This window comes from Betta splendens, chromosome 5, assembly GCF_900634795.4.
Source record: "Betta splendens chromosome 5, fBetSpl5.4, whole genome shotgun sequence".
Classification (NCBI taxonomy): domain Eukaryota; kingdom Metazoa; phylum Chordata; class Actinopteri; order Anabantiformes; family Osphronemidae; genus Betta; species Betta splendens.
Window position 1 is genome coordinate 4,697,449 of NC_040885.2, and position 27,560 is coordinate 4,725,008.

A 27,560-nucleotide genomic window follows, 5' to 3' on the forward strand; every position below is an offset into this window, starting at 1 on the left:
TGAGAACAGTGTTCAGGGAATGGGCCCAGCACTGTGAATCAGTCTTAACCCTTCCTACTATGAGGTAAAAAACCAAAACTGTTTCAAACTGACAAAAAGAACCTGAACTTCACAACAGTACAAGCATCAATTTTAACAGAGAACCTATTTTGTTTAAAAAATAAAATATTCTCAATCAACAAAATAAAAAAAAATCGCCACTTTCCTGTAAAACACTGGAAGTGTAGCAGATGAACCCTCCGTAGCTGTGATAGTCACCTGGACAGCTGGATCACACTGAGGCCTGGCTCTTCAGCATTCAATAAAGACCCGCGTTCCAGCCTTGGCATGAGTTCTCCTGCTCAGACTGCCCTGCTTGCCTTCACACAATCCACCACATGACCCAAGAGAAACACACTGAATTTAAACAGATCATTTAAAAGTACAGTCAGATTGCATTTCTATGGCTGACATTTTAACTTGCTGTTAACTGCTATTAATAATCTTTATAGTGTCTTGTACATCATACAGATAGACAGCAATGTCCCAACATGTGTGATGTAAAACAAATACTATAGCAATGACATGCTCATATGCATGATGGGTTAAAATTCCCTCTGAGAAGGTGAATCATGATATTGATGCTGTGACTATGTGAAATTATTTTGCACACATTGATTGCTGTCACAGTTAGAGGTACACACTAGAAGGAAGGGACATTAAAAAAAACACATCTGCACACTATCACATCTAATTACTAACTAAGGATTTATTACACATGGTATTGTGTGGATGAAGATTAACCCTTACAGAGAGAGAAGGAATTGTACAGGCTGATGGCAACCGGTAGGAAGGTTCTCTGCTGAGATGTTCACAGGTGAGGAGTTCTTTTCCAGTCCAGTTTGTTCACTCCCAGGTATTTGTACTCGGCCATGACCTCCACCTCTTCCTTTTTAATAGTGAGAGGGGTGACAGCACTCCCAGATTTCCTAAAGTCTATCACCAGTTGATGGTTCTGTCCACACCAGTCCACAAAGCTGTCCATCACTCTCCGGTACTCTATGACATCACCACCCTGGAGTGAGTAAGTGTCAGTTCACAACAAAAATCTAAGGCACAAAGTACCATAAGGATAAGGATACAGTAAAGTTCAGGACTTTACAGAAAAATATATAGAGCACAGATCAAAAATATGAGTTTGTGTGTTCGGAGGACCCTAGGACCTATGTTGTCAGGGGTTTGATACCTACCTTCCAGGGGCATCTCCCATGGCAAACAGGTTCCTAGGTGATGGACCAGACAAACGGTTCACAATACCCCCTATGAACTGTGTAAAAACAAGGACTGAGATGTTGCCCAGTATGGTGCAGCCGGGGGCCCACTGGAGCCAGGCATGAGGTTCGGGCCCCTATGCGAGCGCCTTATTGCCAGGCCCACTCCTACAGCATAACGTGGGACCATCCTCATGTAAACCCGCCACCCACAGGTGGAACTGTAGGGGACTGGTGCAAAGCATATTGAGCAGCATTCCAGGGTGGTAGCCTCAGTGACCCAATCTCTGCCAACCAATCAGGCTATTGGGACATGAAATGTCATGTCACAGAGTGGAGCCCAGGACGCAGAGTCGCAGTCTTACACTATATACTCTCTGCATGTTCTCTACAGCCGCGACCCACTCTTAGTCTTAGTTATCGCATAGAGACTGTGTCTGCTTCTCGACCACCTAAACTATACAAGTCTCAAACAAATCAAAGAGGAGTGACTTACCAGAATTTAATAAACATCAAAACAGTTCCTCTTACGGAACAAAGTAATAGTAAGCTAATAAAGTGTGGTTTATTAAATATCAGATCTCTCTCATCTAAATCCTTTTTAATAAATGACTTGATAAGTGACCATCACATAGATCTGTTCTGTCTCACTGAAACCTGGCTGCAGCAGGATGAATATGTTACTTTAAATGAGTCGACTCCAATGAGTCACATCAACTATCATGTTCCAAGAAGTACAGGTAGAGGTGGAGGAGTAGCAGCAGTTTATAAATCAGATTTATTAATTACTCCTAAACCTAAACATAGTTATAACTCATTTGAGAGCCTCACTCTGAGCCTTTCTCACCCAGACTCTAAAACTCAGAAACCAGTTGTGTTTTGTATTGTTTACCGTCCTCCTGCTCCATATTCAGAGTTCTTAACTGAATTCTCTGAATTCATATCTGACTTAGTTCTTAGCACAGATAAAGTCATTGTAGTGGGAGACTTTAACATTCATGTAGATGTTGACAGCAACTGTCTCAGCACTGCTTTTAACTCCTTAATAGACACTATTGGTTTTACACAGCAGGTAAATGAACCCACTCATCGTTTTAACCACACCCTAGATCTTGTCCTGACATATGGAGTTGAAATTGATAATTTAATAGTTCTTCCCCAAAACCCTCTGTTATCTGACCATTTCTTATTAACTTTTGAATTTAGCACAACTGACCCTATAACAGCTGGAAAGAAATGTTACTATAGCAGATGTTTATCTGACAATGCTGTTGCCAGATTCAAGCAGATGATTCCATCATCTTTTGCCTCAATGTCTTGCAGATACACAGAGAACAGTCACCTTAATCCTTATGAACAGGTTGACTGTCTTGTAGATGATGCTGCAGCTTCTCTACGTGCAATGTTAGACACAGTGGCTCCTCTGAAGAAGAAGACAGTGAATCAGAGGAGGTTAGCTCCGTGGTATAACTCAGACATCCGCAGTCTAAAGCAAAGGACTAGACAACTAGAAAGACAGTGGCGTTCCAACAAAATAAATGTAAACTGCATTGCATGGAAGGACAGTCTAATGAAATATAAAAAAGCACTTTGTGCTGCTAGAAAAACATATTATTCCTCCCTAATTGAGGAAAACAAAAACAACCCCAGGTTTCTTTTCAGCACTGTAGCCAGGCTGACAAAGAGTCATAGCTGTATTGAGTCTATCCCCTTAAATCTCAGCAGCAATGACTTTATGAACTACTTTACTAATAAAATTATCATCATTAGAAAAAACATTCAGCAGCGACTTCTTCCAAATGACAGAAAGCACTGTCTAGATCCATTAACTTTAAATTTATTAAATCCTCTGTCTTACCTAGACAGCTTCTCCCCCATAACTCATATGGAGTTAACCTCAATAATTAACTCTTCCAAGTCGTCCACTTGTCTTTAGATCCAATCCCAACCAGATTACTCAAAGAAGTTCTACCTTTAATCAGCTCATCCATATTAAATCAAATCAACCAATCTTTACAACTAGGCTATGTACCACAGGCTTTTAAGGTGGCTGTGGTCAAACCTCTATTGAAAAAACCAACCCTTGACCCTGGACAACTAGCCAACTATAGGCCCATTTCAAATTTACCCTTTATTTCCAAGATTCTGGAAAAAATCGTGGCTAACAATTATCTGACCACCTTAGTGGGAATAACCTGTATGAAGATTTTCAGTCAGGATTTAGAAAACATCATAGCACAGAAACAGCTCTGGTTAGAGTCACTAATGATCTTCTTTTAGCTTCGGATAATGGTCTAGTTTCTGTCCTTGTCCTGTTAGATCTTAGGTGCTGCATTTGATACAATTGATCATCACATTCTATTACAGACACTAGAACATAGAATCGGGATTAATGGAACAGCATTGGGATGGTTTAAATCCTATTTGTTGAACAGATTCCAGTTTGTTCATGTTAATGATAAATTCTCCACACGCACAAGGATTAGCTATGGAGTTCCACAGGGTTCTGTGCTGGGTCCAATTCTGTTTAGCTTATACATGTCTCCTCTAGGTGAGATTATTAGAAAGCATTCTATTAATTTTCATTTTTACGCAGATGATACTCAGCTATACATGTCCTTGGAACCAAATGAAACAGATCAACTAGTCAAAATTCAGGGTTGTTTTAAAAGACATCAAATCCTGGATGTCCCAAAACTTCCTTCAACTAAACTCAGATAAAACCGAGATTCTTATTGTTGGGCCTAAAAATCTGAGAGAGACACTATTGAGTCAGATAGCCACCCTGGATGGCATAACATTAGCTTCAGATTCTACTGTGAGGAACCTTGGTGTCATGTTTGACCAGGATCTCTCTTTTACATCATACATTAAACAAATCTCCAGAACCGCCTACTTCCACCTTAGAAATATAGTTAAAATCAGAAGCATCCTCTCTCAGAGCGATGCAGAGAAACTGATCCATGCATTTGTTACCTCTAGGCTGGACTACTGTAACTCCTTACTCATAGGATGTCCTAACAGCTCCTTAAAAAGCCTACAGCTCATTCAAAATGCTGCAGCCAGAGTTCTGACAGGACTTAGAAAGAGAGATCACATTTCTCCTACATTAGCTTCTCTGCACTGGCTGCCTGTAAAATGTAGGATAGAATTTAAAATTGTCCTACTCACATACAAAGTACTCAATGATAAAGCTCCTTCTTATCTTAAAGACCTTATAGTTCCTTATGCTCCCAGCAGAACACTTCGTTCTCAGAGCGCTGGGCTACTTGCGGTTCCTAGAGTGTTTAAATGTAGAACAGGGGGCAGAGCTTTTAGCTACCAAGCTCCTCTCCTCTGGAACCAGCTCCCTCTTCAGGTTCGAGAAGCTGACACACTCTCCACCTTTAAGATTAGGCTTAAAACCTTCCTTTTTGATAAAGCTTATAGTTAGAGATGGTTCAGGTCACTGGCAATTATTGTTAGTCACAGGAACCATCTCTTAGTTAAGCTGCAATAGACATAGACTGCTGGGGGACTTAATTTATACACTGAGCTCCTCTGTTTCCTTCTACCTCCTCTGTCCCATAACCTCCCATCATTGTCCCATGTTTAACTAACCTTGTCTCTTTCTGTCCAGTAGTTGTGCTTCTCTCCTCTCTCCCCCCCCCCACCCCCACTCTTTCTCCCTCTCTGTCCTCACCCACAGGTATCATTGGACTCAAAGTTTGGTGTCTGTGATGGGCAGCTGCGGATCCAACCATCCTGCCTGCATCCAGTCCCTGGTCCTACCATCCTGCCTGTGCTCTGTTGTTGCTTGTTGTTGCTTGTTGCTGTTGCTGTGCTTTTCTATCTCTCTATCCTCTCACCCCAACCGGTCGAGGCAGATGGCCGCCCACATCCAGTCTGGTTCTGCTGGAGGTTTCTTCCTCGTTAGAGAGGGAGTTTTTCCTCTCCACTGTTGCTGTCAAATTAAATGCTTGCTGTATGTGGGATTTGTTGGGTTTAGTTGTGTGAGGTTTTAAACCTTACTTTGTAAAGTGCCTTGAAATAACTTTGTTGTGATTTGGCGCTATATAAATAAAATTGAATTGAATTGAATTGAATTGAAAGGGAGCCCAAGCTGGTGCAGGAGGTTGAGCGGTACGAGCTAGAAATAGTCGGCTCACCTCCATGCACAGCCTGGGCTGGACTCTCTTCTACTTTGGATTTGCCCACGGTGAGAGGTGGTGGGCTGGTATGGGCTTGCTCATAGCTCCCCAGCTCAGCCTTCATGAATGTATGTAAACAACCTGATCCTGCTCTTAAATTTTTAATTCAGCTTAAAAATTAAGAACTCTCGAGAGGACTGATGTCTGGATATGACTAGCTCGTCCCAAAACTTCCAAAAAAAACTTTCACTTTTAGTGGGTATCATGTGTTTTGTTGAAATGGTTTCCAACATACATGGCACTGGACATTAAGGCCAAACTACTTGGGTTTCATCTTTCATGTTTTTTTTCTCTAATCTCAAATGTTCTACAAGTCTGGTAACTGGATGAATTTTCAATCTCCTCCACTTTACATTATTTAGGAATAGTTTTGTAATAGACTTGATGATAAGAGTTTCCTGAATAATTACTGGTACAAATTTGAGTAGTTGAAGCATTTTGTAATAATAAAATGCTCTTAACTCAAATGTGCTAATTTCAACAGCTGTAATCACATAATGTTAACTAAATTTTATCAATTTATCAATAAAACACCTACTGTAACAGGACATGATTGGTCATTTATTCCCCCAATAAATATTTAGACAGAACTTTTAAAACTACTTTGCTCCTGAATCTAAACACACTAGTGTTGAAACTTTTCATAGATATGATATGTTAGGAAACACACGGTGGAGGACCCAAACGCACAGCGCAGACACGACATGAGGTATCGGAGGATTTATTTAAGCTCTTAGTCGGACAGGCAGAGGTCGGTACACGAGTGGCAAGAATGATAGCCACGGCACAGACAGGGAGTGAGCAAGGCAGTCAAAATCCAGGCTGGGTTCCATACACAAAACTGAGTCAACAGGCACCGACTGGGAGCAGGCAGGACATGGTCAAAACAAGAAACAAGTTTGATACACAAACGACTTACTTGGCTGAATGCTGGAGCGTAGACACACAAACGTGAACTAACAATCTGGCAAAGCGGCTGGTGTGTGAGGTGGAGACTAAATACAGGAGTGAATACTAATACGTCACAGGTGTGCATGGTGACTCGGGATTGACAGGAAACAGCTGACATGAACAAAACCGGAAGTCCTACAAAAATAAAACAGGAAACAGTACAGGTCGTGACACCAGGAAAATGCCAACATCTGCTCATGATTACTTCATCAGTTTGGAAACATGATATCTGTATTGCTGACAAGTAAGATAATGTGAAACATATTATAGAAGATATAGAAGGTAGACATCTTTTAATATGGAATAAAATAAATTAGGCAATTAATAGTGTGAAGTATCCAAGCCTTTCTGGAGAGCTCTTCTCAGCACAGTGTCTTCAGTAAAATTGGTAACCATCACTCCCAGCCATACTGAATAATTGGGGAAATGTGGCCAGTAGTCAGGGAGACAGAGAACATAATATCTTTATGCTTAAGTAGTTAGAATTAAGGTGCGTTGAGTAAAAGACAACCTGCTTGATGGGTCAGACTAGTGTAGCTGCAAGCACTAAATTTCAAATCATTCCTCTTACGTTGAATTGGTTTGTTTAAATGAGGACATGATTATATACTTTCCATAGATTGCTGGATTCTATTCTATAGATCCACTGTAGTTTTCAACTCACGTAATGTATAGATTGAGCAGTAAACTTTAGATTTGATTTTGTGTCTTTGTCTCTTCCAGTTTGGCCGGACAGAAGTTATTGATAACACACTGAACCCGGACTTTGTGAGGAAGTTTGTGCTTGATTACTTCTTTGAAGAGAAACAGAACCTTCGCTTTGACGTGTAAGTGGGCGCCGACACCTTTTTCATCCACAGCTCTTTGCAAACCATAGCTTGGATCTTTCTCTTGACCTGCCACATGGCATGGACGTCTGCAGTCAAACTTCACATCAGCTGACATGACGTTTTTTAGTTCTTTTAGACAGAGGTTTGCATAAAAGCAGGATGGTTTAAGTTTTATAGCTACTAATTGGAGTTAGGCCACCAAGGTAATGTTACCATAGTCAGTTGACCCAAAGTGCACCAAGAAAGACCATCAAAGGATATACTGGATTTGTTGTTGTTACCTGGGGCAGCATAGCTGTGTCGTAGTTAGCACAGAAGTCTCACAACAACAAGGACCTCTCTTTTTGTGTGTTTGTGTCTGGGGGGTGGGACTCTGGTTTCCTCCCAATGTCTAAGTCATTGTCCAAATATTAAGGTGTGACTGTGTCTGTCCAAAGTCAGAGCCCAATTTTCTGAGCGTTCTAATTGTTGTACTGGACAAGATTAGATTAGATCAATTTATTTGTCGTGAGGTCAATACTCAGCCAACAATGCAATGGAATGCTTATAGACGAAGGAACTGGATCTGTCAATTTTACTCTCCTTCCTTCCATCACTCAAGAACAAGACCCCAAGATACCTGGAGAGAGCAAACCACCTTTTTCCGAGTCAAGTTCCATGGCCTCATATGTCCGATGACGCCCTACTGTAGCTGCATCTAGAAATTTTGTCCATAAAATGCACACGCCATGAGTAGCATATTGCACAGATAACACTTAACACATGATGTTTGTATTATGTTGAGTTAAGGAGCTCCTATAATGTCTTCTGGATGTGTGCTAGGTAACTATGGTATTTAGAGGAAAACTTCACAGATTTTTAATTGGGGTTAATATTAAAAGTAATATTTAAAGGTCCATGCACATGCAAAATTTGCTTTTTGGACATTCTGGTACATTTATATGACTCCCTGGTTCATGTTAAGACACTCCTGGTGTGTTAGAAGTACACTCCTACTTATTTCACATTTTGTGACTTATTCAATCTAGTCTAAGAATGATCGTTTTCAAATTTCCCATACTGTCTACGTCTACAGTCTTTAGACTACTCACAGAACCTGGACAGGAAACCGAAATGTACCTGCAACATTGGGCTTCAGTCACTCACTGTGATACAAACTGACATGGCGCCATTAGGGTTCAGAAAGTGCTCCGTTGTTGGTTGTTCCAACAAGCATCGCAACCATTTCATTTTACCGGCAGAGCAATAAAGAAGAACTCTATGGATTCATTTTATTGTAAATAGACCCGTGTCGGAACCGCTAGCTAAATGCTTGTTAGTGTGTGGACACCATCACCTCCGACTGAAAACGAGGGTATATTTATTATTGGGCTTAAGGTTGAAGAAGGGCTCTGTTCGTGAGACACTTGCTTCTTCCCCAAACGTAAGTACATGCTTGATGCATGATTGATACGTATGTACTCCAGAAGTTTCTTTGTTTATAATCTAGCTTCCCTCCTGTGTAAAGAATGCTAATGGCTAGAACACAGAGAGAGAAAGAGTTGCAGGGTGCTGCCATGAAATTTGGATGAATCCAAGCCTCTCCGGCATTTGTCCGGTTCTAATCGTGTGATATATGGTACCAAGGTCATTCACCTCAGCTCACATTTTAGCTGCTAGCGCCATGTTAGCCACTAGTGCGTTTTTAGCGCAGCTATAGCCGCTAGCATTAGCGGCTAGCACTAGCCCTCCACATGACATTCAGTACAACTTGGGTTTGGCAGCAACAGTCAGTTGCGAGAGTCAGCCATGTTTTTAATTACTATGTAGTAGTCCTGTGAATTTGGGTTATGGAAGTTCTATCAAATTTTAACATGCACAGTATGATGTTGCTGTCTTCTTGTAAGTGTTGCTTATTTAGTCAGCTAGTTGCACACCTGCACATTGAACTGTGAAGGTAACCAACTGTATCCAGCATTATAGTGCCAGTGCATTGGTTGACAAGAAAGTTGGCTTTGACTATTGCTGTTTTACTGAACTCTGTTTTTATAAGGGAAAAAACACAAATGTTATTTAGTATTTCAACGTTTATTCAGGTATTGCAACGAAAACAGTAATTTAGTTATTTCACAGGTGGTCTAAGTCCAACATAGGTGCCTTGTCCCTCAGTCACACACTGCCCTGATCCACAAGATCAGGGAAGATGGGAACACAACTTGGACCCTTAGCCGTAGAAGTCCCCAGCACCAACTGACAAAACCTCTCTAGGCTAGATACCTGCAACGACTTGAGATACACAGAGACATAGTACTGTCAAATTCATGAAGAAAAAAACAAAATAACTGTATTTTTTAATTATATATTAGCACTTGATATATCATACATCTTAATAAACGCAATTAAAAATATGCTAGTTCAGGCGTCTTATGGTAAGGTTATCTAAATTTTAATATCAAATACCATGTCACATTAATAAAATTATTATTCAATTCAATTCAATTCAATTTTATTTATATAGCGCCAAATCACAACAAAGTTATTTCAAGGCACTTTACAAAGTAAGGTTTAAAACCTCACACAACTAAACCCAACAAATCCCACATACAGCAAGCATTTAATTTGACAGCAACAGTGGAGAGGAAAAACTCCCTCTCTAACGAGGAAGAAACCTTCAGCAGAACCAGACTGGATGTGGGCGGCCATCTGCCTCGACCGGTTGGGGTGAGAGGATAGAGAAATAGAAAAGCACAGCAACAGCAACAAGCAACAACAAGCAACAACAGAGCACAGGCAGGATGGTAGGACCAGGGACTGGATGCAGGCAGGATGGTTGGATCCGCAGCTGCCCATCACAGACACCAAACTTTGAGTCCAATGATACCTGTGGGTGAGGACAGAGAGGGAGAAAGAGTGGGGGTGGGGGGGGGTGGGGGGGGTGGGGGAGAGAAGCACAACTACTGGACAGAAAGAGACAAGGTTAGTTAAACATGGGACAATGATGGGAGGTTATGGGACAGAGGAGGTAGAAGGAAACAGAGGAGCTCAGTGTATAAATTAAGTCCCCCAGCAGTCTATGTCTATTGCAGCTTAACTAAGAGATGGTTCCTGTGACTAACAATAATTGCCAGTGACCTGAACCATCTCTAACTATAAGCTTTATCAAAAAGGAAGGTTTTAAGCCTAATCTTAAAGGTGGAGAGTGTGTCAGCTTCTCGAACCTGAAGAGGGAGCTGGTTCCAGAGGAGAGGAGCTTGGTAGCTAAAAGCTCTGCCCCCTGTTCTACATTTAAACACTCTAGGAACCGCAAGTAGCCCAGCGCTCTGAGAACGAAGTGTTCTGCTGGGAGCATAAGGAACTATAAGGTCTTTAAGATAAGAAGGAGCTTTATCATTGAGTACTTTGTATGTGAGTAGGACAATTTTAAATTCTATCCTACATTTTACAGGCAGCCAGTGCAGAGAAGCTAATGTAGGAGAAATGTGATCTCTCTTTCTAAGTCCTGTCAGAACTCTGGCTGCAGCATTTTGAATGAGCTGTAGGCTTTTTAAGGAGCTGTTAGGACATCCTATGAGTAAGGAGTTACAGTAGTCCAGCCTAGAGGTAACAAATGCATGGATCAGTTTCTCTGCATCGCTCTGAGAGAGGATGCTTCTGATTTTAACTATATTTCTAAGGTGGAAGTAGGCGGTTCTGGAGATTTGTTTAATGTATGATGTAAAAGAGAGATCCTGGTCAAACATGACACCAAGGTTCCTCACAGTAGAATCTGAAGCTAATGTTATGCCATCCAGGGTGGCTATCTGACTCAATAGTGTCTCTCTCAGATTTTTAGGCCCAACAATAAGAATCTCGGTTTTATCTGAGTTTAGTTGAAGGAAGTTTTGGGACATCCAGGATTTGATGTCTTTTAAACAACCCTGAATTTTGACTAGTTGATCTGTTTCATTTGGTTCCAAGGACATGTATAGCTGAGTATCATCTGCGTAAAAATGAAAATTAATAGAATGCTTTCTTTTTTTTTTTTTTTTTTTTTTTTTTTTTTTTTTTTTTTTTTTTTTTTTTTTTTTCTTTTTTTTTTTTTGTTCTGTCCAGCAGTTAAGCAAGCAGCATATATTACGCTGAATGCCATATTGTGATGGACAGCTTTGCTTTAACAAGAAGAGTATATATAGAATATATATACTCTTCCTGATTTATGGTTTATTTAATGGTTTATTTAGCTAATCCAAAATGTGTGTGATGTTGCTGTGTTGGTGGACAGGTTAGGGATCTGCTTTAGGGTGTGTATGCGGGAGGGTGGGGGGGGAGGGGGGGTAAGGGGTGCAACCAGCTGCTGAAACCAAGCAAATCTGTTAAGTAAACAATCGGAGCAAAAAAAAAATAAAATAAATAAAATAAATAAGAAGCATGGATGTACTTTAGGCTAACACATTCATAACTAAACAATTTTTGTGCTGTGGTTTACCTTGGAGATTAATACTAATACCAATAATAGTGCTAAGGTATGTGCACATACTAATACAAACATATACATACAATATACATACATATGTGCATTATTATACATATCCCATACTACTTAATAAAAGTCATGACATACAACACCACAAATTCCATATTCACACATTATTCATGTTGGTAGTGATAAGTATCAATAATACTTACAGTTGGATTTGGAAAGTGTCCCACTACAAGGTTAGTAAGGCTGTAGCTTAACATTATTCACCCAAAGGGTGAGGCAGACGTTGGTGCATGAACAATGCCACTTGTGGAAGCCAGGGTGATGGGAGGGGCTCCGCCACTACGCCCATCCGGCAAGCAGAGGAAGGAATCCTAGCAGCCAGGGAGCACACACACCTTCAGTTCCAGGAGGGCAGGTGTTGCGACCCAAGCCGCCCACACAGAGCCCCCCAGGCAGAGCTGCAGCAGCCACAGAGACAGCACCCGAGGCCAGAGTGGGCCACCGGGGGTCAACGCTGTCCGCCCCATGAGAACCAGGGGCAAACACTCCCCCCGGCGGGAGGGTCGGCCTGAAAGAGTAGAGCCCGAGGACCCACGGTCCGTAGGGAGCCCGCCAGAAGATGCCCCCGCGCCCAGAGTGGGGCCCGCCCCCAGTCCACCACCCCCACACGGGCGGAGCGGGGCCTACCCCATCGGCCCGACCTCATCCCCTGGCGCTACAGCGGCCTGCAGCACAAGGCCAGCAATTGGTGGGGTCAGCAGAAAAGAGACCACCCAGGCAGACGATCATCGTACCCCGGGCGAAAAAACCGGACCCCCCACACTTCAACCGCACCACACGCATACCAACTCACACAAACACAGATGCATACACCCACCCACATGTGCAACACACATCATCACATCAACACACACACACACCATAGACTTCCTCACAACAAATTAGTCAATCATACGTGAACCAATGCACTCTCAGATACATTCTCCCACCCACACCATTCGCTTGATCACATTCGTGGGGAGGGTAGGTCTCCGGCCTGCCGTCCATGTGGCCCCAGGCAGGGACCGCAGCTCATCCCGAGCCCCGACCAACCCCCCCAACCCGGAGGAGGCAGAGGGCAGCAGAAAAAGGCACCCCAGAACCCTGCAACCCAGCTTGGACGTGAGTGTGTGGAACTAAAGTGCACTGAAGGTGGGTGACACCTCCAGGAGCACAACCGCTGGCTGACGGTGTGTCCCCCGGACAGTGCCCCCCCGCGCCCTAAATGTCTTTTTGTAGTTAAAACTGGGTGGTGATCTCTCCATCAGGGCCAGTGGCCGAGGCCACAACTGGCCTCAGCCCCAGGCCCCAGTGAAAGAGCCCACCCCCGGCCCTAAATGTATGTGTATGTAGCTAAGTATGAGGAACTTTGGGAGATACCCAATTCTCCGGGGGGTCCAGCAGACAGAGCCATCAATGGGAAGTCTACTGGCCCCCCCGGAAGGAGCCCCCAGATTCCTGGACAAGTGTGTATGACTAATGCAATTAAAACTGCAGAGCATCCCACTTGGAAGGGACGGAACCACTTCCCAGTAGCCCTGGTCCCTCCATCAGCAGGACGCCCCTTGCAGACCTAAGTGGATGAATGCGGAGAAATGTAGTTGGGAAGCAGAGCTCCAGGGTCCGCAGAGCCAGGTTCCCGACTGGCTCTGCTACCTATCCCACCACCCCCCACAACCCCCAGCCACGAAGGGACAGCCGAGACCCAGGGACCGCAGTACTACTGCCCAGGCGCCACACGCAGCACAGCCAGAGCCATCCTCACCCTTCTTTCACACTTACCCATTCTCTCGCTCAAGTATGCCCATGCTCGCCCCGTGTAGTGCTACACTCAAACCTACACACATACTCTGCGGTTGTGCATTGAGGGCCAGCTTCCGCCCAGGGCCCAATGAAGGTTCTAGCCTGAGTAGTCCGCCAACCCCCCCTGCAACAGGCCCGAGCAGTTACCAGAGGGCGTCGGACCGCTAGGGCAGGCAGCGCCCCACCCGAGCAGGGGCAGCGCCCCAGGGGAGAGACACCCCTCCGGGCACAGGCAGGCACCCCCAGAGGGAGTCCCCCGGACGCAGGTTACCCAGGTCTCCACCCCCAGGTCCGCCCCCGCACACCGGCAGGGAGGCCCGCCTCCGGCTCTCCGGAGACAGGCACACGCCAACCCCCAAAATGGTCCCACCCCGGCACAGGGCCGCCGGTCCCAGCAGCCACCACACCCCCGTCGCAGGGGACCCCTGCGGCCAGCCCTGAGTCCACCAACCCGTTGTCCCGGTTCTTTAGGCAGGCAGGCACCACCAACCACCAGTCACCCCCCCACCACTGTGCCAGACATGACGCAGCACCCGAGCCCCACGCATCCTTACCTGGAAATGGAATCAATCAGAGTATAGTTTTGGTCATTGATTTGATGAAGCAGACAATGTGTCTAAGGTGGTATAATCTAACAAGCTGTTCAGGTATTGAGTAATGCTTAATTTTTTTTTTGTTTTCCAGTTCATGAGGATGATTTTTTTTGCGACACAGAGGGCAGAAAGAAGTGTGTGTGATGAGTTTGTCTCTAGATCAAGCCCACTTAGATCTCCTAGAAGACAAAGTGCAGGGGCTGCTGGGATTGGACAGCTTAACTGGGTTGACAGGTGTTCACATACTCTTTGCCAAAATTGCTGCACAGGTGAGCATGACCAGAATGCATGTAGGAATCTATCTGCTGTGTTATCTGTACAGTGAGGGCAAATATTTGAGTTTGTGAGACCCATTTGGAACATCCTTTGTCCTGTATAGTGAGTTCTATGAAGAATTTTGTATTGTATTAGTTGTAAATTTGTATTTTTTGTCATTCTGAATAAATTAGAACATATGTTATTCCAGAATGTGTAATTAGTGGTGATATTGAGATCAGCTTCCCATTTAGAGATCGGAAGGCTCACTGTCTGGTCTACATTGGAAATTAAGATATAGATTTTGGATACTGTCCTTTTCCCTGATATATCAATAAATCGCTCTATTACTGGTGGTGGTTGCATGTGGATGGCAGTATTCTTACTTTTTGCATTAAGTATTGACTTTAGTTGTTGGTATTCTAAGAAATTGGCACTAGTGATTTCATAGTGAGACACTAGTTCTTCAAAAGAGGTAAACTTGTCTCTTGTGAAAACATGTTTCAGATGTGTTATCCCTTTGATATGCCAAGTTGGAAAGTGTATTGCCTTTTTGTTTTGTATGATGTCTGGATTGTTCCAGAGAGGTGTGTTTTGGCAAAGAGTAAGCGAAGACCCATTAATTTTAAGAAACTCCCACCAGGCTTGCAGAGATGCTTTTATGCTAATGTTCTGGTAACAACTATGATGTTTGATTTTGGTGCTGATAAAGGGCAGATCTGCAACTTTAATATTTCCACAAAATGTTTGTTCAATGTCTATCCAGGAGGAGTCTGCTGGCATGGGTTTTATCCATTTGTGGACATGGTTCAGTCTATTGGCAAGAAAATAGTGGTGGAAGTTAGGTAGTTCTAGGCCGCCGCAGCGTCTGGATTTTTGAAGAGTTTTTAAACTAATTCGTGGTGGCTTGGTTTTCCACAAAAACTGTGAGATGTAGGAGTCTAATGTCTTAAACCACGCCTGGGCTGGCTGAGTTGGAATCATTGAAAATATGTAATTAATTTTTGGCAGGATCATCATTTTTATGGTGGCAATTCTTCCCATAAGTGAAATGGGTAAGGACTGCCATCTTTTGAGGTTGGCTTCTATTTGTTTTAATAGTGGATTGTAGTTTAGATCAATAAGCTCTGATAGCCTAGACGACAATTCAATGCCCAAGTATTTAATGTTTCCTGAATGGAGTGTGGTAGAGGAGATGTTAGTCACCTTAAGGTTAAGTGGTAGCACTATAGATTTGGTCCAGTTAATAGAGTACTCTGAAAGTCCTGAGAATTCATCTATGAGGCTGATAGTTGTAGGAAGAGACGTCTGTGGCTCAAGGAGAAACAGTAACACATCGTCAGCATATAAACTTATTTTATGATTTACTGATTTGGTCGATATTCCAGTAATTCCTTCATGCTGTCTTATTGCTGCGGCTAGAGGTTCAATAAATATTGCAAATAGTGATGGGGACAGTGGGCAGCCCTGTCTTGTCCCTCTATGCAGATTAAACCTTGGTGAGATCTGGTTGTTTGTTCTGACTGCAGCGTTTGCTGAGTTGTATAATATTTGGATCCAGTCTATGAATGTTTCCCCAATGCCGAATTTGTGCAGAGTGGCTAAAAGAAATTTCCAGTTTACTCTATCGAAAGCTTTTTCTGCATCTAAGGAGACGATGGCTGTCTCTAGTTTATGGATGGTGACATAATCAATTAAATTAATTAGTCTGTTCATATTGTTTGTTGACTGTCTACCTTTAATGAAGCCTGTTTGATCAGAGTGAATTATATATGGAGTGATTTTTTCTAATCTTCTAGCAAGTGCTTTACACACTATTTTTAGATCTACATTTATTAGTGAAATTGGTCTATAACTCGATGGGAGTGTAGGGTCTTTCCCTGGTTTTTGGAGCAGGCTTATGAAGGCAGAATTCATATTTGTGGGTAATGAATGTTGTTGTTTAATTTCAGCTAACATTTTGTAAAAGCTGGGTGCCAGCATGGACCAGAACTCTTTATAAAATTCAGTTGGGAATCCATCTGGTCCTGGAGCTTTTTTATTGGGCATCTCCTGCAGAGCTTCATGTAGTTCTGCCAAAGATAACAATGAGTCTAGAGTTGTAGATTGTTCTTCATTTAGCTTTGGCAGTTCTAGTTTATTCAGAAACGCCTCTATGGCTGAGGTGGGTGGATCTATTTGGGACGTATATAACTCTTGGTAAAAGTTTTTAAAGGTATCATTTATTTCATGGGGATCACGAGTAATGTTGCCTTCCTTATTAGTTATTGAATGGATGATTTGTTTCTCTTTATTATTTTTTAATTGGTTAGCTAGAAATTTACCACATTTATTAGCATGGTCAAAATTCTCCCAGCGTAATTGGTCTATCTGAAACTGAGTTTTGCAATCAATTATATTATTTAATTTCAGCTTTAGATTCTTTAGGTCTTCTAGGACATCATTGGTTGGAGAGGCTGCATATTTAATCTCTAGAGATTTTATTTTTTGCTCTAATTCTAATTCAAGTAACATGTCCTTTTTTTTCTTGTGTGATGAATATGAAATAATTCTACCGCGCATAACTGCCTTCCCAGTCTCCCAAAGAACACAGGGTGAGATTTCCGGTGTATCGTTGATTTCTATAAAGGTTTTCCATTCTCTCCTGACATAACTGATGAAGTCTTGATCATTGAGTAATGATGTATTAAACCTCCAATTCCTGGTTGATGGTGTGGCTGTCTTAATCATCGAAATCGACATTGGTGCATGATCACTGATTGTGATAGAGTGAATATTGGTGTCAGAGACATCTTGTAAGACTGAGTTATTTACTAAAATATAATCTATACGGGAGTGAGAGTGGTGAACTGGCGAGAAAAAGGTATATTCCCTGGATGTAGGATGAAGAGAACGCCATGTGTCACAGAGACCAAAGTCATCCATGTACTGTCTTAAGGTCTGTACTGATTGCCAGTTCCTGTTGCTCACAGCTTTGCTTAGCCTGTCCAACTCTGGGTTAAATACTAAATTAAAGTCCCCTCCTACTATAAGTTTGGAACCAGAGTGAGCAGACAGTGATGTGAAGAAGCTGTGAAAGAAAGAGGGGTCGTCAGCATTAGGGCCATACACATTAGCTATGCAATATTCAATGTTTCCTATCAAGATATTAATGATTATATATCTCCCTTCTGGATCTACAATGGTATCGTTATGCGTAAAGTTAATCTTTTTATTTATCAGGATGGCGACCCCTCTTTGTTTAGAATTGTAACCGGCTAAGTAAGCATGTGGGAACTCTGCTGATGCCAGAGTGTAATTTATAATTTTGGGAATATGAGTTTCCTGTAGTAAAACAATGTCTGCTTGTAGGGTTTTCAAATGGTTAAATATTTTAAATCGTTTCTCCTTCTTATTGATTCCACGTACATTCCAAGTGACAATCTTCAGTGGTGTCATATCTTACCTGACTGCTGTGGATCACTAGTCTTGTGTGTATGTAGTGTGACAGACTTTAGGTGTGTGGCTAACCTTAAGTACCTGTGTATTCTGAGTTGTGTGTTATCTATGTATGTGCACGTGATTCCCCTGTGCAGTAGATGTTTGTGTGTGGCTGCTGGAGGGCTACATAGCTGGCTGACTACGTGGGAGAAGAATCGAGGAAAGAAGGATGTACACAGTGTGGAGTGAAAGTAGGTGAAGGAAAAAGAGTAAAGGGAAGGAAAATTAAAGTGAAAGGAAAGTGGGTGATTACGTATGGTGAGCGCTTTGCAAAGTGAGTGAGTGAGTGACATTAGAATGACAATAAACATTTATATGAAACATCTGCGAGAGAACGAGTTTGAATACTGGATGTAAAGTTATAACACATAGTTGCATTACATCTATTGTTTTTTTTTTAACAAACCTTATACATTAAACCATTGTTGTTACATACCACCTGCTAGTACAGCCACGGAGTTGCTTCCCGGTCCCGGTAGAGCTCTCCGTTGACGTACAGTTTGTCGACGCTGATGACAGCCCTGCAGCCTTCTGCCATGAACCTCTTACGGATGGGGAACAGTCGGCGGCGGCGGTCGAGGATCTCCTTGGGGAACTGGTCGTTGACGCTGTAGTCGGTTCCCTTCAGCTGTCTGCCCCGGCTCTTAACCAGTTCCTTCTGCTTAAAGTCATGAAACTTGGCAACGATGGGTCGAGGACGCTGGCCATCCGGTCGTCTTCCTCCTAGTCTATGCGAACGGTGGAACGCCATCTTGTCGACAACTTCCGCTGGGATCTTCATCTGTTGTTTAATGAAGTTTTTAATTGTGGTTTCCGTGTTTTCCTCCGCCTGTTCTGGAATCCCCGAGAACACCAGGTTGTCCCTCATGCTGCGGGCCTGCAGATCGATGATACCTTCTTTTATTTTTTTATTTTCGGCCGCTAGCTGAGCCACATCCTCCGTCAGGGACTGCACCGTTCCTTTCAGGGCCTCGTTCTCGGTGGCGAGAGAAATCACCTGCTGCTGGCTAAATTCCAGGGAGTCGCGGAGGGCCATAAACTCTTTGTGGAGGAGTTCCACTAGCGCCAGACGTGCGTCGAAACTTGATATTTTTTTTTCGATGGACTCCAGGATGTCCGTGATGTTTTTGTCCGCCGAGCTAGCTCCAGGTGACTCAGGTGAGTCAGACGGACGGGAACGCTTGTTTGGAGCCGTCTCCTTTTTCCCCATTACCAGACGCTCGAAGCACTCGTCGATGTACTCGAAACTTTCTTCGGTGTTATCCAGAATGGTAGGGTGGTTGATTATTTTCCGAAAAATAAGGTAGTTATTTATTTAAATTGGCGGATAGTTTGTCGCGCTGTTGTTTACTACCGGTGTCGCGCCGCCTTGTTGAATTTCTCGTGCTGTTCTCGCAGAGTCTCGCGTTCTCTCACAGCATCGCGTCCTGGGCAACACCTAGAATAGAATGCTTTCTAATAATCTCACCTAGAGGAGACATGTATAAGCTAAACAGAATTGGACCCAGCACAGAACCCTGTGGAACTCCATAGCTAATCCTTGTGCGTGTGGAGAATTTATCATTAACATGAACAAACTGGAATCTGTTCAACAAATAGGATTTAAACCATCCCAATGCTGTTCCATTAATCCCGATTCTATGTTCTAGTGTCTGTAATAGAATGTGATGATCAATTGTATCAAATGCAGCACTAAGATCTAACAGGACAAGGACAGAAACTAGACCATTATCCGAAGCTAAAAGAAGATCATTAGTGACTCTAACCAGAGCTGTTTCTGTGCTATGATGTTTTCTAAATCCTGACTGAAAATCTTCATACAGGTTATTCCCACTAAGGTGGTCAGATAATTGTTTAGCCACGATTTTTTCCAGAATCTTGGAAATAAAGGGTAAATTTGAAATGGGCCTATAGTTGGCTAGTTGTCCAGGGTCAAGGGTTGGTTTTTTCAATAGAGGTTTGACCACAGCCACCTTAAAAGCCTGTGGTACATAGCCTAGTTGTAAAGATTGGTTGATTTGATTTAATATGGATGAGCTGATTAAAGGTAGAACTTCTTTGAGTAATCTGGTTGGGATTGGATCTAAAAGACAAGTGGACGACTTGGAAGAGTTAATTATTGAGGTTAACTCCATATGAGTTATGGGGGAGAAGCTGTCTAGGTAAGACAGAGGATTTAATAAATTTAAAGTTGATGGATCTAGACAGTGCTTTCTGTCATTTGGAAGAAGTCGCTGCTGAATGTTTTTTCTAATGATGATAATTTTATTAGTAAAGTAGTTCATAAAGTCATTGCTGCTGAGATTTAAGGGGATAGTAGACTCAATACAGCTATGACTCTTTGTCAGCCTGGCTACAGTGCTGAAAAGAAACCTGGGGTTGTTTTTGTTTTCCTCAATTAGGGAGGAATAATATGTTTTTCTAGCAGCACAAAGTGCTTTTTTATATTTCATTAGACTGTCCTTCCATGCAATGCAGTTTACATTTATTTTGTTGGAACGCCACTGTCTTTCTAGTTGTCTAGTCCTTTGCTTTAGACTGCGGATGTCTGAGTTATACCACGGAGCTAACCTCCTCTGATTCACTGTCTTCTTCTTCAGAGGAGCCACTGTGTCTAACATTGTACGTAGAGAAGCTGCAGCATCATCTACAAGACAGTCAACCTGTTCATAAGGATTAAGGTGACTGTTCTCTGTGTATCTGCAAGACATTGAGGCAAAAGATGATGGAATCATCTGCTTGAATCTGGCAACAGCATTGTCAGATAAACATCTGCTATAGTAACATTTCTTTCCAGCTGTTATAGGGTCAGTTGTGCTAAATTCAAAAGTTAATAAGAAATGGTCAGATAACAGAGGGTTTTGGGGAAGAACTATTAAATTATCAATTTCAACCCCATAAGACTCCAAACTCTTAAACATGAGCAATATCTTGACAGCAACATTTGCCGTCAGATAATGCATCGGTAGGCATTCACTGTTCCCAATTACAGACAAAGCCCGTTCAATCTCCCCCAACGGGAGGGAGTCGGAGCTGGTGGCCATGATGGCTTCGACTTCAGGCTTCTCTCTAGTATTTTCGTGCACCGATCCAGAGTCAGATGTGGGCGGAGCTATGCGTGCTGTTTGATGTGTTTGAGTCCGCGTCACTGATCTAGGATCATAGGGGGTAGAGTCTACTTAAATATTCAGTTCGATCATTTAACATTTACATTTAACATTTAACATTTAACATTTACATTTAGATTTAACATTTAGATTTACATTTAACATTTACATTTAACATTTATATTTAACATTTACATTTATATTTAACATTTACATTTAGACTTTTGCCCATTTAACTAAATGTGAGAAAACATGTTGTGTCATTTAGTTAAATGTGAGAAAACTAGTTATCAGTGCTCCTTTTACATTCGGCACCCCATACATGTGGGGGATCTACAGAGCTTTTTGAGACATCAAGGTTAAATTTTTTAGCATTTAGCGTGAAAAAAACAACAAAAAACAACTTGTGCTTTCCTCCGTACCTGCCCCAAGAATGGTAAGACCGCCATTGTTTTTCCTCGCATAAACATACAGTACTAATATTCAATGGCCGAAGGTCCCGCTGTAGATTATTTAGAAGACAACATGTTTTTCAGCACAGTCTGATGTTCGTGATTAGTTGTATAAGCCAAAGTACAGTGTTAAAGAGTGATGCAATTTGGAGGATGACAAGGTTGCTCGTGAGGAACCAAGACCTGCAGCAGATTGCTGACAGCTGGCATCGGGCAGGGCCAAAGGCAGGCATCCTGCAACAGACCGCCATGTGCATCGTGTCTCTGCACCAATAGAAGCACAACTGAATATCCCAGTGCCGCAATGAATCTACCGCTGCCGGTTTCTTTTGAATGAAGTTCTACTTCTGACTGTGTGTACAGTATATGCTATGATCAATTTTGGATTGCATATGTTCAGAGGAGCTGGAAACTAGCTTCAGCATGCCGAGAGGAAACCAGAAAAAACAGCTGGGACAGAACGGTCAAATGAGCACTGAGTAAGTAATATATTCAACCTTTTTTGCTTTGTTGTGGATTCTACTACTGACAGGGCAATGTGTGTGTTATGGATCATTAGTTTTGTGCGGCTTGTAGACTTAGCAGCAGTCGAAACTTAGCTTCGACTAGCTTCAGGGTGCCAAGGCCAAACCAAAAAAAAACAGCCGAGACAGAATGGTCAAAACGACCTCGGGTAATAGAATATATGAAACCGTTTATTCTTTTAGCTTGCGCTGTAAAGTTTGAGTAAAGTTATGAGCTGCTGCTTGTCATGTTTTGGACTGTCAGGAGTAGCGTTAGCTTATGTTGCTGACATTAGCCTGTGCATTAGCCTGGCTGGCAGCAACTATAATGCTAATTCAAAAATTCAATAAATTTATTAATTTCATTTCCTTTTGTGGGTAATATCATATCATCACAGAGACTCTTGGAAGGGACAACCTTCTTGTTTTTCCAGTTACTAACAGCAGATGAGGAAAATAAGAGGGTTTTGGCTAAATGAAGAATCGGTGGCTTTCTAACTACTGTCTGCTTTGATTCAAGATGAAAAGGACGACTTAGAAAGCAATGTCTGAACATTTGTCTGTTAGATTCAGTTGTGCTTCTTTCAGTGCAGAGACATGATGCATCTGGCTCTTGGCTGTCTGTTGCAGGGTAGTTTCGTTCTTCATACGGCGTAACTCATCTGCACTGAACTCTGGCCCATACAACTAACCACGAATATCAGACTGTGCATGCTGAAGAACTTGCTGTCTTCTAAATAATCTACAGCGGTAATCTACAGGTATTGCTGTATGTGTATGCAAGAAAAACTGAGCAGTTTCGCTCCAGCAGGCTGGCTTTGCCCCTCTCAGCCTGACCGTTGCTGGGGCAGGTACAGAGGAAACCAGGAAAACACTAGTTGTAGTCTAAGAGCCTAAGGCAAAAAGGCCTCTGTCCTGTTTAGAGGCTTTTTGCAGAGGAATAAATAAATAATAATAAATAAAGTAATAAAATAAATAAATGATCATTTATTTTTTTAAATATTGGGCAGTAAATTAAGAGACAAAACTATTTTCAATTTTGATTGCCATCCATGCATAACAGCACCTTCAGAAAAGGAAATAAATGAAGCAGCACATTCCAGACGCAGACTGTAGCAGGTCCCAGGAGAGGACTGTGGTCTCCCTGATATGGGCTCATACTGTAGTGTTTCACTGAAAGTGAGCGCCCCAGTCGACAGAATCAATTATTAACCTCACCTCTCCACACAGGATATTTTTAACCCACCCAACAGGGACAATAAATAGAAGAGGAGCATTATTTTTTTGAGGAACAAGAGAATGTGTTGTAAAATACAAAGCACCTGAGATGTAGCTTCTTTACTGCACTTAAAAAATTACTTTAGTTATTAATTTATTTATTGATTCCTGATTCAAAAGCTTGTAAAAGTGAGATTTGCTGGCTTTCATATAGTTTTCTGTAAGGTACAGTGTGACAGTTACAGTATTAAAACATTAAATACTGTACACTGTAGAAATACTAGTGAACGGCTGGTTAGAAGTGCTTCCGTACTGTGCAAGGTCAGTCAGCCTGGGTGCAGGACTGGTTACATACACTGTAAATGATTTATTTATTACATGGAATTGTACGTCTCCAGGCGATCACAATTAAATAATAACTGACTATAGTGGACAGAGTCAAACGCTGCGTGGCCTCTGTGGAACTACAATGATATGGTTTTGTGACTGCATTCCTCTACAAACCAGCAAAGTTATTCACGTTTTTGGTTTTAATGAAGTTCCAGATATTAGAACATACATAGAATACAGCACATACATTGTAGGTTACAGGGATCTTTGACAAAAACTGACCTTTTATTTATTTATTTATTTAGTATTTCCCTCCATATGGTAGTGCTACTGGTGTAATAAAACAGGAAGACCAGTGCCTCAAAATGCAAAGTCAGTGCTACTGTATGTGTTAGAGAACATAATGGAGTACAGGATTCCCACCAAGCTGAGAAAACAGGTGCTGCAATCGCTGGTGATTGTGGAAAGATGTAGATAAGGTTCTTCCTGGCCCCTAAGGGAACGAGTCACAGAAAAATCATATGTAATTAGGTTTTTCATATGGATAATTGCACTTTGCACAAGGACTAGACATACCCTACAAAGAACTAGGACGCTGACAACGAAGTGAACACTGCATACTGTAATAAAGTCTTGGACTTGAGAGATGTTGAGGTGTTGAGCAGTGGTCCAGAAATGAATAGAACTGTAGACGAGGAGGAGGTTATAGTAAAGTCTAGATCAGCAGCTACTAGGCCTGAACGTGGTGGAAAGCATACACACACTGGGCATGAGAGGAAACAGTGAGACAGTTCACAGGGCATAGAGCACATGTTAGGATAGTAAGTAGCATTGTGGAACAAACATCCAAGAACAATTTGCAGGAAAACGTGAGAACCTCTCATGGCTGAAGACATTAGGAATTGTGAAACATAACTATTCAGCATGAAAGATTCTACCCTCCTCTAAATAGGTGAAGGTCCCAGACAAAGAACCTGCTCCCTTCTTTAAGGTTCTACAATATTGGTAAAACTTCTATCATACTCTAAATACTGTAGGACTGAAGCTCTTCGCACTCAATTGACCTAGTGTAACTTCATGATTCTCTTGTTTAATCAAAGCCTTCTGCTCTCCTTGTTGATGAAGCTTCTAATTTTATCTTTGCACCATCAACTCCATCACTAACCTAAATTAATTAAGATGAAATAACCTACAAATGAACATTTAGTAAATCAAATAATAAGAAAGCAGATTACAGTAATTTAGATGAAGGAAGAATGAACCAATGAGTGTAACAGAAGGAACAAACAAGTGACTGAAATTATAAATGATGCTTCTGCCTTTGCAATAACCAGCATGTTCTTTCCAAAAACAATGTACGGTATAATCATAAAGCTGCACACAACCCACAGTGTTTAAAGACACATGACGTACCTCAGGGAATGCGAGGTGGGAATGATGGTGTCCACAATGATACACATATCACCAAGCTTCACTCTAGGTACACTACAAAACATTACAACCATACGCTGCAGCAGCAAGGGCAGATGTTACACTTAATCAATAGACTGGTCCAGTAAAGGTAGTGCTGCCTGTTCTTCAGTAGCAGTAAGTGTCGCCCACTCACGCAGGATGGTGTGCGAGCTGGCTGGGGTATGGGTTTCTGTAGAGCTGACAGTTTTTACTTTTTCACACAAAATATGATGGAAGTAGTTGCAATATGTATGACTTAGCTTTATTTTTGAGTAGTCCTATTTCTAATTATGGTAGATTAAAAGTACTGTGTGGAATTCATTAAGAGGAAGATGACACCTGACAATGTCCACGTTAGAAACAGAGGACGAGTGGCATCACAGAATTTAGATTATTCAGTATGTGATGTGATCAAACTGATGTTTGTAGTTAATACTGAGAGTTTTGGTGAAAACCATCCTAGATGTAGGATAGTGGAAATAAGCTGTGAACAATACAGGAAGCACTATACAAAGTCTGTACTGTAAGGAAAAGGCTGCCAGTTTACAGTTACTCTATACAGTTACACTTTTCAACCTTTTAAGGTTTCCTCATACTGTAAGTAGACCTGTTTTGGCCATCTGTAGGTTTGAGCATAAACCCATTAAGACGTAAAAGTTTTTTAATAAGGCTCCAAGTGTCAAGAGCCACACACTGTTATGCTCTAAGTGTGGCTCTCAATCCACAGAAGACCCAAAACTTTTACACTGTTTAATGTAAATCTGCAAGCAAATACAGAGTAAAGCAAGATGGGAAAATGAAGAAATGTGGAGGTGAAGGGTTTTTGTTGTTTACCTTGATTCCTCCCCTGCTGCCTGACATGTACATGAAGGCCAATAGATTTTTAGCAGCTCAATTGTCTGCACTCAAATTTCATTTGGACATTGCTCACAGGCTTCTCCCACCATGTGGTAATTTCATCTGATCTCACCAGGGCTCTGTACAGAATTCAATTTAACGTTGCTGGAAAAAGAGATTTTGACAACGCTGGTGTGCGTGTGTGAGGGGGGGGGGCAAGTGAGCAGAGCAAAATCGAAGCTGAATCATGAAAGTGTAGCTTTGGGCCCTTTTGCTGTTTCTACAGTGGTGTATGTAGATAGAGGCTCTGTTACACTTCTTCTCAATCCCATTACCATTAGTCTGAGCTTTTATTTAAGTTTGGCATGTTCCCAGCCCAGGAAGAATTGAAGCCAGAGCACAGCAGGCAAGTGAAGGGATTATGGTGGCGACTGTAGGTAGACTCTAGAGAAGAGGAGCTTATTCTTTTTCGTGTTCATTCTGATAAAATGTTGGTCGTTTACTCTCTTTTATGATGATGCAGATTCCTTACCTTTCAAACAAAACCCAGAGGTGGAGCAGGGACTAGAATAAAAGGTATAAAACACTGAGAAGATGAGAGAAAAGGAAGAGAAGGTTTAAGTGATGATGAAGTAAACCCAGTGTCTGTCAGGGCTCGGGCAGGCGGCGGACCCACATGCACAGCACGGAGGCAGGATTATGATCAAACAGAGGTTTATTTTCCAAGGCAAGGTCAGACGGTCCAGGTCGTACACAAGTGGTCACGGCAAAAGTACAGGCAGGGATAAGGCAAACTCGCGGTCAGATAGTCAGTCCAGGGTCAGGCAGGAAACGGTGCAAGGCAAAACAGGAACAAAACACGAGGAACACGAAACACGGGAAACTTCAAGACGCTCAGGAAACTCACGAAACTCAGGAGACACAAGAAACTCGGGGACTCAGGGAACTCAGGAAACTCGGAACACTCAAGAAACACGGGACAATAATGAAACTCGAAACTCATGAAACTCGACAATCTGGCGGCTTGAGTCTGTGAGAGCTGGAGGTTATATACTGATGAGTGATTGCTAATTACGGACAGGTGTGGATACTGAGAACCGGTTAGTGAAACGACTGACTGAAACAGGAAGTTTACAAAATAAAACAGGATGTGGCGTGACAACAAGACATGGCGTGACAACAAGACATGGCGTGAAACATGACAGCACCCCCCCCCCCCTATGGCGCCTTCCACGGCGCCCATGGAAGCCCCCCCCCCGAACCAGGGCGGGCGGAGGAGGTCCGCCGGGACTGCGACGGGCGCGACCTCCTCCTGGAGGTCCGCGGGGACTGCAGCTGGCGCGACCTCCTCCTGGAGGTCCGCGGGGACTGCAGCTGGCGCGACCTCCTCCTGGAGGTCCGCGGGGACTGCAGCTGGCGCGACCTCCTCCTGGAGGTGCGCGGGGACTGCAGCTCCGAGGGTGACAGGGACTGGAACGACCGCTACAGGGCCGACAGGAACGGGGACTGGAACAGGAACGGCCTCTACTTGGCCGACAGGAACAGGAACGGCCTCTACTTGGCCGACAGGAACAGGAACGACCTCTACTTGGCCGACAGGAATAGGAACGACCTCTACTTGGCCGACAGGAACAGGAACGACCTCTACTTGGCCGACAGGAACAGGAACGACCTCTACTTGGCCGACAGGAACGACCTCTACTTGGCCGACAGGAACGACCTCTACTTGGCCGACAGGAACGACCTCTACTTGGCCGACAGGGACAGGAACGACCTCTACTTGGCCGACAGGGACAGGAACGGCCGCTACATGGCCGGCAGGGACAGGA

At 42.8% G+C, this 27,560-nt stretch overlaps 1 protein-coding gene across 5 annotated transcripts in view; it reads left to right on the forward strand.

Moving 5' to 3' along the window:
* LOC114856236 (copine-9-like) overlaps positions 1–27,560 on the forward strand; it is a 135,872-nt gene that overhangs the window by 49,225 nt on the left and 59,087 nt on the right. For 4 of the 5 annotated variants that reach the window (XM_029152040.3, XM_029152038.3, XM_029152039.3 and 1 more), the window contains one exon: positions 7,115–7,218. The exons of the other annotated variant lie outside the window; for it this stretch is intronic. In XM_029152040.3, coding sequence (XP_029007873.1) covers positions 7,115–7,218 — 104 coding nt within the window. The remainder of the gene's footprint in view (positions 1–7,114; positions 7,219–27,560) is intronic. 5 annotated transcript variants of the gene reach the window in all.